Source organism: Diabrotica virgifera, chromosome 7, assembly GCF_917563875.1.
Source record: "Diabrotica virgifera virgifera chromosome 7, PGI_DIABVI_V3a".
Classification (NCBI taxonomy): domain Eukaryota; kingdom Metazoa; phylum Arthropoda; class Insecta; order Coleoptera; family Chrysomelidae; genus Diabrotica; species Diabrotica virgifera.
Window position 1 is genome coordinate 243,892,529 of NC_065449.1, and position 12,636 is coordinate 243,905,164.

Here is a 12,636-nt window from a genome sequence, read left to right on the forward strand (position 1 = left end):
TGTAAACTTTTGTAAAAAACAAATAATAAGCTTTTTTTCGATACTTTGAAAATGTTAATAAGGTTTTCCCGAAAAACTCTTCTTTCTTCGGTGATTTCGCGTTGAATTATTCGATTTGGAATTAGACGAATTAAAACGTATTTTTCATGAGCTACAACTTTGCTTCTACTCAATTTGTAGACTTTACTGGTACACCATTTTTTTCGTTTTTTTATAGGCTACACTTTTGCTAAAAATATTTTTTTTTCGATAAAATATTTACTTTTTGAGTTATTTGGGAAAAACGGTCTGAAAACGTAGTTTTTTTTGTCGAAAAATCAACATTTTAAATCGCGAATAACTCAAAAAGTATTGACTTACGTAAAAAACTTTATAGAACAAAAGGTGCTTAAAATAGGTCAATTTATCCATTTCGGGCCTTATTTTAAACACGCGTTTTTCACCCCCCGAGAAGGGGTAAATATCACCCGCCAAGTAAAAGCAACCAACGGCACAAATTCAACTTTGAAGTGGAGGGTAAGTAGAACCTAAATCCAAATTTTCATGCAATTCGGAGTTGCCCCTGGAAATTACACTCCAAAACGGCCATTTATTGGGCTAATACGTGTGTGATCAATTCACACAACAGTTTAATAAACGTTGTCCAAGTAATGCTGTAATTTTGAAGGTTGTTGAGAACGTTTATTAAACCGTTGTGTTGTGTGAATTGATCACACACGTATTGCAGACTTGCACTATTACGTCGGCCGATTCCGTATGAGCGAAAATAATGCTCCACGAGAAACACTTTCTCCTCTGTATTTAACACCATTTTTAACAATTAGGCCTTAATAAGTAATTATTTAAAGATTACTCGACAGGTCTATACTAGTTAATTTGAATATGACAGCGCGCACAAAGATATAGACTAAGAGCCGCTATAGGTGAAATTTCTTAATCATTTTAGGCACGACGGGACCCTATAACTTAAATAGTAGAACCTAAAAGAAAACGTTTGAGCACTGTGCCGTCACTTTTCAGTGGCACATGCGTCTACAGTGGCGCATCAAACTTTCCACTTATGGACGGGATACATAAATTAAAAAATACCCTCCCTCCTCCCTCATTACCAGAATTTAATTTTTTTCATTTTTTTAAGTTCTATGTGATTAAGACATAAGATTCATCGTAATTTTAACCCACCACCCCCTTCTCCCTGCCCCCACCATCAAAAACTGTATTTTTTGATTATATTTGTTTTGGTGGGATGCAATCAATTTTAAAATTTCAAAAAATTCACACGCATAGTTAAGGCTTTTATAAAACACGTCTATTTTTTATAGACCTGTAGGTTGAGTGTACATAACCTCAAAAAAATTTTAAAATTTTTTTTTGGAAAAAACTATATAACTTTTTTTTGGGGATAGCTGCAGATTTAATTTTTTCTTAGTCTTGTGTATTGTATCAAACACTATATTTTAATTTTTTTCAGATTTTTCTGTAACGCTGGTCGCCTTAAAAAATCCAAAAAACTGTTTTTTAAGGGGGTTTTGAGGGGTTTGAACGTGTTTTTCTGAATTTTAAATATTCTAAAGGACTAGTTACTTTAAGTTACATATAACCTATAAAAACAAAATTGATTTGATATATTACAAAGTCTATAAAACAGGGAAAATCCCCCAAAACCCCCCAAAAAACAGTTTTTCGGATTTTTGAAGGTGAAGAGCCTTACGGAAAAATCTGAAAAAAATTAAAAATATAGTGTTTGATAAAACACACAAGATTAAGAAAAAATTAGACCTGCAGCTATTCCTCAAAAAAAGTTAAACGCTTTTTTGAAAAAAAAAATTCTTTTAATTTTTTGAGGTTATGTACACTCTACTTATGGGTCTATAAAAAATAGGCCTGTTTTATAAAAGCCTCAGCTATGCGTGTGAATTTTTTGAAATTATAAAATTGATTGCATCCCACCAAAAAAAAATAAAAACGAAAAATGAAGTTTTTGATGGTGGGGGCAGGGGGAAAGGGGTGGTGGGTTAAAATTACGCTGAATCCTATGTGTTAATCATATAGAACGTAAAAAAATAAAAAAAATTTAATTCTGTTTGTAAGGGAGGGTAACTTTTAATTTATTTATCCCGTCCATAAGTGGAAAGTTTGATGCGCCACTGTCGACGCATGTGCCACTGAAAAGTGACGGCACAGTGTTCAAACGTTTTCTTTTAGGTTCTACTATTTAAGTTATAGGGTCCCATCGTGCCTAAAATGATTAAGAAATTTCACCTATAGCGGCTCTTAGTCTAATACATCTGTGTTTCATTTTCAGTACTGTTTATTTTGGGCAATACTGTATATACTTTTTCTTCTAGATGACCATTATCCATCGTTGGATATCATGTTTGCTAAAAACACTGTATATTTTACCGACTTAGAGTAACTTTTAGTACTAGCATACCTCATAATTTAATAATCTATTGTCAAAAATGCTTAACAATTAAAGACAAAAAAGTTATGCGATAAAGTAACCGTTGATCTACCCAAAACGGACGCATATTACCGGTACTAGAATTCGCAATTGATGAAATCGATTCATCTCTGGAAGATAAATAAACGTATCAGTTTTTGTTTTTCTAAATAGTTTTTTTTTAATTTTTTTTTCAAATTCAAAAAACGAACAATTTTCGAATCGATCTTTCTAGAAAACGGTGTATTCTACCGACTTTACTGTACCGCCACGTCACTACGGTGGCGTCCGCCTAGGCACAGTTCCACCCAATGAACTGTCAACACGGATGGAATGGCCCCGTCCCATTCAAACAGCGAGGCGAGATTGCGGCCAACATACAAGTGAGAGGTCCTAGAGAGAGACAGAGCTTGCCAGGGAAAATTTGCTACAACATACCACCAGAGTTGCCAGATGTGATTTTATAAATCCCCCACTTAGAAACTGAAATTCCCTCAAATTGAAGCTTAAACCCCTTAAGTTTAAATTTTTGCCGCCTTTTAATAAATTAGTAGCCAAATTAGAGAACAGTAAACCAAAATTATACTACTTAACAACAGAAGGCCCTGGAAATAATTCATAGGTCCTATCGTCTTCGATTATATGAGAGTATAATATACAGTTCTATGTATAAACGCAAAATTTAACTTACCATGACCGCATGACCCATTAAAATCTCTCATAATTGTCCCCCACAACCATTTCTGCTTAGAAAAATTCCTCTAGTCGCTTTCAAATTATTACTCCAAAATTATGGGAAAATAACCCAGGCTGGCAACCCTGACTATCACTATCAATTTTTTTAAGGAAAGTAGCTGATTTTAGCAACATTTTCAGAAACGTTAAGTATGGTATTCCGCAGTTGATCGTCGAAGGAAAGATCGAGGGAAGACGAGTCATCGGACGAAAGAAGTTCTCTTGGCTATGAAACTTACGTCAATGGCTCGATTGCTCGATATTAGGGAGACCAGAACAATTATATGACTAACACAAGACAGAGAAGAATAGGGAACTTGCATAAAATTTTAAATTCGAAAAAAATGTTATAAATCACAACTAGACCGGGCAGTATCGTCGCCCCCGCTAGCGCAATTATTCCGATTCGATTTTTTTGCACAAACTTACTCAAAAAGAGGTCCTTATAACATATCCACAGGGTGCCGGGCGGTGCCGTGGTCGAAAAATTTTTTAAACAATTTTTTTTAACAAATTCACAAAAATAATTTTTTTATTTCCAAAATTTTTTTTTTAGATAATTTGGGTCATTCTGAGCAAAAAAGGTCTCTTGTCATTTTTCTCTAAAATTGCCTGTTGTCGAGTTATACGCGATTAAAAATTTGAAAAATGCGAAAATGGCCATTTTCAAGGCTTCATAACTCAATCAAAAATGATTATTATGAAATTCAAAAAGTAGCAAAATCAAGATTCAAATACTTTCTTCAGGGTTCTGAAGAGATTTTTGTCATTAATTTATTACAAAGCTGTTATTTTTAGTTATTAACAATTAGCGCTATGGTCCAACTGTATCGTTGCCCCCGTTAACGGAACTATTTAGATTAGATTTTTTTGCACAAACTTACTCAAAAAGAGGTCCTTACAACATATCCATAGGGTGCCGGGCGGTGCCGTGGTCGAAAAATTTTTTAAACAATTTTTTTTAAACAAATTCACAAAAATAATTTTTTTATTTCCAACAATTTTTTTTTAGATAATTTGGGTCATTCTGAGCAAAAAAGGTCTCTTGTAATTTTTCTCTAAAATTGACTGTTGTCGAGTTATACGCGATTAAAAATTTGAAAAATGCAAAAATGGCCATTTTCGCATTTTTCAAATTTTTAATCGCGTATAACTCGACAACAGTCTAGTTTAGAGAAAAATGACCCAAGATCTTTTTTACTGACAATGATCCAAATTATCTAAAAAAAATGTGGGAAATGAAAAAATTATTTTTGTGAATTTGTTTAAAAAAAATTGTTTAAAAAATTTTTCGACCACGGCACCGCCCGGTACCGTGTGGATATGTTATAAAGACCTCTTTTTGAGTAAGTTTGTGCAAAAAAAATCGAATCGAAATAGTTCCGCTAACGGGGGCGACGATACAGTTGGACTATACCGCTAATTGTTAATAACTAAAAGTAACAGCTTTGTAATAAAATAGTGACAAAAATTTCTTCGGAACTTTGAAGAAAGTATTTGAATCTTGATTTTGTCACTTTTTGAATTTCATATTAATCATTTTTAATCGAGTTATGAAGCCTTGAAAATGGCCATTTTCGAATTTTTCAAATGTTTAATCGCGTATAACTCGACAACAGTCAATTTTAGAGAAAAATGACAGGAGACCTTTTTTGCTCAGAATGACCCAAATTATCTAAAAAAATTGTTGGAAATAAAAAAATTATTTTTGTGAATTTGTTTAAAAAAAAAGTTTAAAAAATTTTTCGACCACGGCACCGCCCGGCACCCTGTGGATATGTTATAAGGACCTCTTTTTGAGTAAGTTTGTACAAAAAAATCGAATCGGAATAATTGCGCTAGCGGGGGCGACGATACTGCCCGGTCTAAACAGAACATAATTTAAAACATGTATCAAAGATAAAAAAGTTTTGTTTGTCTTTGGTTTGGCCTGTAAAGAAGAATAAAAATTCAACTTATACCAGCCAGCCCAAAACGCGTCGTGACGTCACGGAGTTATATGTTTACATTCGTTAACAAAATTGTATATAATTTTAAATTAGACATTATAAACGTCAGTAGAAAATACAGTTATGTGACGTTACAAGTGTTTTTGATCGTTTGAACTATTCACAGAAAACTTATACTTTTACAAAATGGTTTTATTTTTCATAGTAAACCTTCTTTCCCTTCCTTCAAAAACTGTATCAAACTCCAGTCTCAACAAACTGGTATATATTATTATAATGACATACGATAAATGTCATTAGAATATAAATATTTTTCCTTATTACGCGACGACGAGCTGGCCAAACACCCAAGTAGGTGGAGGCCAATAAACTAAAGAAGAAGAAGAAGAATATACCTAAATATAACCATAAACCGAACCATATAGTTAAACTCTGTGACGTCGCGGGTCGTTTGAACTATTTTAAGATACAGAATAATTTGTACTTCTAAGTTATTATGAGTTTTTAAAGCGTGAAATTTTTGGAAATCTCATTTTTGTACAAAACTGAACATTATTATGTAATAAAAAAAATGTGCAAGTTCCCTATTCCAATTGATGGACGCCAACCTTCGATGAGTAGAGTTGAAAATTGAAAAGTTTAAAAGTACTTTTACCGTCTTAACAAGCTTGTTCATGTTCTGCGTTGATGCAAAGAGCGCAAAGTTGTTTGGCGTAGGCCTGATGTCTTTTAACTTCTTTATGGTTGCTGAGTTTAAGGTCTCACTCATTATCAGCCTCATTTCTGCCGTGTTCAACCAGTAGTACATTGTTTGATCAATATCTGCAAAATATATAAAACATTAATAATATTGTAATGTTTATTTTAATTTATGTTTTCTAACACTAACAAGAAGACAAGAGAATTTATAACATTTATTTATTTAAGCGTACAAAATTTTAATCAGATACAATTCTTTTCTCAATATGTCCGCATACATCATCCCTGCCATTTCCAACTATCGAATGTGAAAAGTGGTACTTTTCAAGAGAGCAAAATAACTCTTCTTTATAGACTCCCAAATCAGCCCATTGACAAATGGGAACATTTTTATATTTTTTGTGTGTAATATCCTTGGTAGATTGATAACAAATTTGAACTGCTTATCATTTTTTTCTTTCCAAAAAATCACATTCGTTACTTTGCTTTTTGTATTAATCAAAGATTTGTTTCGGTCCGATGATTCAAAGTAGCGAATGTATAATAGCGAATAACTGTATAATCAAATAATGAAAATCCGTTAAAATGAAATCATAAACTGCCTCACAAGAATTTCTTGGAAGCGATACTGAAACAAAATTCGCACTAATTGTAAACACGTGCATTTTATTCTCAGCAGTTTAGCATTTTCGACAGTTTACAGATTATAATTGAATAACTGTTGAATAAATTACAACACAAACTAACGAATGTGACACATTCGACATTTAGCGTTGTACAGATATACCTTTAGTCTTTAGTTATATTTATACAAAACAAAAGTATCGAATATAACCATTTTCGTCAGTTTGCAGTCAACCAACTGAAAAATATTCATATTCGATGGTTTAAATAGCATATTTCCAGCGCTCCTAATCATGCTACAATAACGAGAATTTGCCATAAGATGTATCACGTATAATGCGAGGACAAGGTATGGAATCTGAAAAACCCGATTTTTCACATTCGATAGTTGGAATGGTAGGGACGACATATAGACCAGTATTTGGTATGGAAGAAAACAGGCTTCCAAAAAATTTTTGAATGCAAGAATGCAGAGAAAGAGACCCACTGAGAGACGGAGAAAGCGATGGAAGGATGATGTGGATAAGGAGGCAACAAATCTCCTTGGTATTCGATCGTGCATGAAGGAGAATGGGTATAAACCGTAAATAATGCAGAGAAAGAGACCCATTGAGAGACAGAGAAAGTGATGGGAGGATGATGTGGATGAGGACGCAATAAATCTCCTTGCGTGACCCGTCAAAATGGTCCGGTCAAAACAGCCCCGTCAAAAAAGTCCAGTCAAAATAGCCCGTAAACAAAATACCCCCGACAAAATAGATCGCACACAAAATAGCCCCGGTCAAGACAGCCCCGGCTAAAACAGCCCTGGCGAAAACACCCCCAATAAAATGTTTTACCTTTTAACGTAAATTATTAGTTACCATTTATTTTAAATTACCTACGATTCTAATTGGGAAATAAGCCACAATTTAACTTAAAAAAAATTATTTTATTGACGTTTCGACTTCCACTTCGGAAGTCGTTGTCAAAATACAAAATATTAAAAAATAAATTAAACAAAAATATTGTTGCGTAGTAAAAAAATTCTTCTAATAATTTAATTTAATCTGACTCATTTATATCGGCAATTCAGACCTACAATATGGTGCATATGAAAGGAATAAATTCTTTATTTCGTAAACCCGCGACATTAAGGAAAAATCCTGAAACAGGTCGATTTTTATTTTTAAATTGTCATATTTTGGTATATATGTCATACTAGTGACGTCATTTATCTGGGCTTGATCACGTAATCGATGATTTTTTAAATGAGAATAGGGGTCATGTGCTAGCTTATTTGAAAGGATATTTAATTCTCTATTATTATAAATAATAATTACGTAATTATTATTTATACAAGGTCTACACAAACTTGTTTTTAATTTAAATTATTGTGCAAAGGGTACTGTAATTTCTTAGTTATTGACTAAAAAAATCTTCTACTGAATAATATGGTCTTTGAGACAGGTAGGCTTTTGTCAGTTTACGGAATTTGGGGAAAGATGGTGCAGATTTTAGTTGTAGGGGGAGATGGTTGTACATTTTTTTTTGCGGAATATAATATCGATTTCTTTACTAACTCCGAGGACGGGGTCGGCAAATAGACGTCAAACGTAGAATTTCTCGTGAAGTAGTCATGATTAGGTCTTAGTGGAAAGACATGTAGATGTTTACGAATTAAGCAAATAGTTTCTAAAATATACAAAGATGGAAGGGTTAAAATTCCGTGATCTTTGAAGTAACTTCTGCAATGTGTTGTTCTTCTGAGGCCAAACAGGTATCTTATTGCTCTTTTTTGTAATTTGAAAATAACATCGAATTGGGCAGCTGTACCAGAACCCCAAAAAAGAAGACCATAACGAAGATGTGACTCGAACAAAGAAAAATATGTTATTTTGGAAGATGCTTAATTGAGTTCGTTCGAAACAGATCTTATAGCATAGCAAGCTGAAGAGAGTTTCTTCCATAACAAATCGATATGGAGGGACCATTTAAGGTTGCTGTCTAAAAAAATACCAAGAAATTTTACAGAATCAACGGTACTGATCTGGCTGTTATTAAGAGGTAAGGGTTGAAGAGCTCCTCTATAAGACAATGCTATCTACTGTTTTACCTACTTTAAACGAGAGTAAATTTGAGTCAGACCCGGTTTTTATTGTAAGTAGATCAGAAGTTATAGTAGCCTGAAGAGTTGCAATATTTGAATTGCTCCAAGTGGTACTGGTATCATCAGCAAAAAGAAAGATTTTTCCATCGATTTTTAAATTAGTGATGTCATTAATAAAGATAAAGAAAAGTAGACGACCCAATACTGAACCTTGAGGTACCCCACATACAATGTTTTTGAGACTAGAGTCTGTACCATTTGCTCTAACCAGTTGTTTCCTATCATCCAAGTAAGATTGGAACCAATCTAAAGAAGTGCCTCGAATTCCGTACAATTGTTCTTTGGGCTTAAACAATCGCTGCTGTATACAGAACAACGTCTGGAAGCAAAAAAATATTAAATTGTTAGTTCATTTATGTGCTGCATACTGTGTGTGAAACAACAGTTCTGAAAGAAGGAATAGAAATACAATATTGTTTTCTATTTAGTTAGTAGGTCGTATTTATACTTTAGAAGAAATGGCATCGAAATCAAAACAAAATAAATATAAAGATTTATATGATGCAATTATTTATATATTGACTGATTTTGAATGATTATAACATAAAAGTCCAGGCGACTAGTTCCACTCTGGGCACCTAGTACCCAGGAGACTATCGCCGTCATGAAATCCGTGCTCAGCGACCCCCAAAACCCCCCGTTTAATGGTTTTAAATGATTTGGAATAATTATAACATAATACTCCAGACGACGAGCTCCACCCTGGCACCAGGTACCTTGGAGACCATCGACCACATGAAATTCTTATTCAGCTATCCCCAAAACCCTCAGAGTAATGGTTATTGACTGATTTTGAATGATTATAACATAAAAATCCAGGCGACGAGTTCCACCCTGGTCACCAGGTATCTTGGAGACCATCGCCAACATTAAATTCGTGGCCGGCGACCCCAAAAACCCCCCGAGTAATGGATATTGACTGATTTTTAATGATTATAACATAAAACTCTAGGCGACGAGTTCCACCGTGGGCACCAGGTACCTTGGAGACCATCGCCGATATGAAATTCGTGCTCAGCGATCCCCAAAACCCCAGATTATAGAAATTCAACTCATTTCCATCAATATTTCCCGAGTTCTAAATTTTTCATTTTCACCTCTTCGGGATGCACTTTTAAAATGCATTTTCTTATGCACAAAAATTTTTGCCCTAGATGAGTTTAGTTCACAAAGTTGCCTGATACTCTCTCTAATCGAATGCAAAAAGTTGCATGACACTTTACACTTTACACTTTACTGCACAAAATTCCTAGGTTTAAGGCTTCGTTGCTTCGTCTATTAAGGGAGTATATTCTTCTTCTTTCTTCTTCTTTGTATAGAGATGACTCTGTCTGTTTTTTCAATATGCCTCTAGTAAGTTGTCGTTCCATTGCTTTCGTGGTCTTCCCACTGATCGTCTTCCTATTGGGGAACCGTCTCTCGCTGTCCTGACCTGACTACCCTATTTGTTGTCATTCGGCTTATGTGGTCATTACATTCCACCCTTCTGCCTCCTACCCAGTTATTAATGTTATCCACCACGCATCTCCATCGTATATATGTACTTCTAGTTCTGTCCCATAGAGTCTTACCATCGATTTTTCGAAGGGTTTTCATCTCCGCTGTTTCGAGCAATCTCTTTGTCCTCTCTGTGTCGGGTCGTGTTTCTGCCGCGTATGTCATTATTGGTCTGATGACTGTTTTGTAAATTCTGCCTTTCATTTCTTTTCCGATATTTTTATTTCTCCATATTGTGTCATTCAAACAACCTGCGGCTCTGTTTGCTCTATTCACTTGATCTTCCACTTCTGTTTCGAGCTTTCCGTAGCTGCATAGTGTGATGCCTAGGTATTTAAACTCCATCACTTGTTCTATTATCTGACCTTCCAGCTTCAATTTACATCTTATTGGATCTGCTGTTATAACCATGCATTTTGTCTTTTTTGAGGAAATTAACATGTTGATTTTCTGGCGATTATGTTGAATTGGTGCAGCATACGTTGTAAATCATCTTTACTTTGAGAGATTAGTATTGCATCGTCCGCATAGCAGATTACTTTAAGTTGTTTTTCTCCCATTTGGTATCCTTTTTTAGTTCTTACTTTTTTTATTATTTCGTCCATGATCAGGTTGAACAATAAAGGACTCAAGGAATACCCCTATCTTATCCCATTGCCGGCTTCAATTGGGTCAGTTAGTTCATCTTCCACTTTTACTTTTATTGTGTTGTTCTGGTAGATGTTTTCTATCGTTTTAATTATTCCTAGAGGTACGTCTCTCGAGTATAACAAGTGGATAACGTCCTTTAATGTGAACCTGTCAAATGCTTTCTTAAGGTCCACGAAACATAAATATGCCGGTTTATTTTATTCCAACAATTTCTCTTGAACTTGCCTCATTATAAATATAGCGTCAGTGCATGACCTACCCGACCTAAAACCTTGTTGTTCTTCTGATAATGTTATAATTTCATTCAATTTGTTTGTTATCACTTTTGTTGTTAATTTTAATGTTGTGTTTAATAAGTTAATTCCTCTGTAATTCTCCGGATCCGATTTGTCTCCTTTTTGAAGAGAGGTAGTAGGATGCTTGATCTCCATTTTTGTGGTATTTTGTTTTGTTCTATTATTTTTTGTATTAGTTTTAATAGTTGTTTAGTTAGATCTTGTCCTCCGTACTTTAGGAGTTCGTTTGATATTCTGTCCTCTCCTGGAGATTTTCTATTTTTTAATTTTCTTAATGCTTCCATTAGGTACCTCTTCCCCCTCGATGTTTATTTCTTCGTTTGTCGTAACTTCGGGTGTAAAGGGGGTACATTGTATTATTTAGTTATTTATAACTAGGTATATTTTGTTTTTTCGTTTAGGTTATTATACCAATTATTGATATAATAATCTAAACTTCTAAACGAAAAAACAAGATATACCTAGTTAAATATAATTAAATAATACAATATACCCCCTTAAAAGCATTCGTGTGTTACTTTTTATAATTTTCTTAAAAATGGTTTATTTGAGCTAGAATACGTTAATGCTATCGCAAATAATTCCAGCATTTATATTGTAAAGTGCTAAAAAGTGCACTCCAAAATAATTATATGTATAGCAACTTAATCTTCAAGTAAAAAATTTAATTTATAAAGCGATAACAAAAACATGTAACATCAACATGTGCAGGAATTTTTAACATATATCGAAACAATAAAAATAACAGTATAAATCATATAAAATTAGTATAATTTACTTTTACTTTTTATAATTACGTTACTTTTTATAATTGTTTTTAAAAATTGATTATTTGAACTAGAGTACGTTAATGCTATCGCAAATAGTTCCAGCATTTATATTATAAAGCAGGGGTTCCCAAACTTTTGGAAACTTCGTACCACCTAATATATTTTGAATGTTTTGGGGTACCACCAAGATTTATGTGTACCAACAAACACCGGGAGGGGCATGAAATAGAAGGAAGCTTCACCCGATCCTATTTTTTTTTAGAAATATATCTACTAATTATTTCTAATTCTAATTATTCTCCGTGTATGACACAATGTGTACTTCGGCATTCAGGAGCATTTTTTTTATTTTTGCTGTTAGCCCTGTCAATTTACTTGACATATGAGTTCCTCTGTAGTGTTTGATTCAAGTGGTTTGCAGAACAGAAACTCTTCTATAACTTCTTCATAAAAATCAGATCGTACAAATACGAGTAGCTATGCTATGTTTGTTATATCAGTGTTATACTAAGTTTTAAAAAATTTGTTCTTCAATATTGGATGACATGTAGTAATTCCCCTTTTTCACTGTGTTGTTTGACAATGGTATTTTAAAAAAAAATTTGACTGCTTTTCTCTTAAAACGGTTTGGGCCATTTCCACAGCTGCCGGAAGTAAAAGGGTCTCACTATTGTGTGAGGCTTTCCATCCTTTGCAATTCTATATCTAGCAAATTATCTCTAGCTACAACGCCTTTATTAAGTTAGTATCATATTTAGAAAGCTAGTCATGCATTTATTTTATTTCCTAAAAAAGTAGGTTCTCCTCTAAAAAAAAAATCGAT

At 33.7% G+C, this 12,636-nt stretch overlaps 2 protein-coding genes across 2 annotated transcripts in view; one reads left to right on the forward strand and one right to left on the reverse strand.

Annotated features, from left to right (window-relative positions):
- LOC114329367 (protein slit-like) overlaps positions 1-12,636 on the forward strand; it is a 188,898-nt gene that overhangs the window by 66,180 nt on the left and 110,082 nt on the right. The window lies entirely within an intron of this gene.
- The window catches only part of LOC114329336 (ionotropic receptor 25a), a 109,659-nt gene that overhangs the window by 60,548 nt on the left and 36,475 nt on the right, over positions 1-12,636 (reverse strand). Inside the window, exon 4 of the mRNA XM_050657118.1 lies at positions 5,783-5,949. Within this exon, the coding sequence (XP_050513075.1) occupies positions 5,783-5,949 (167 nt within the window). The remainder of the gene's footprint in view (positions 1-5,782; positions 5,950-12,636) is intronic.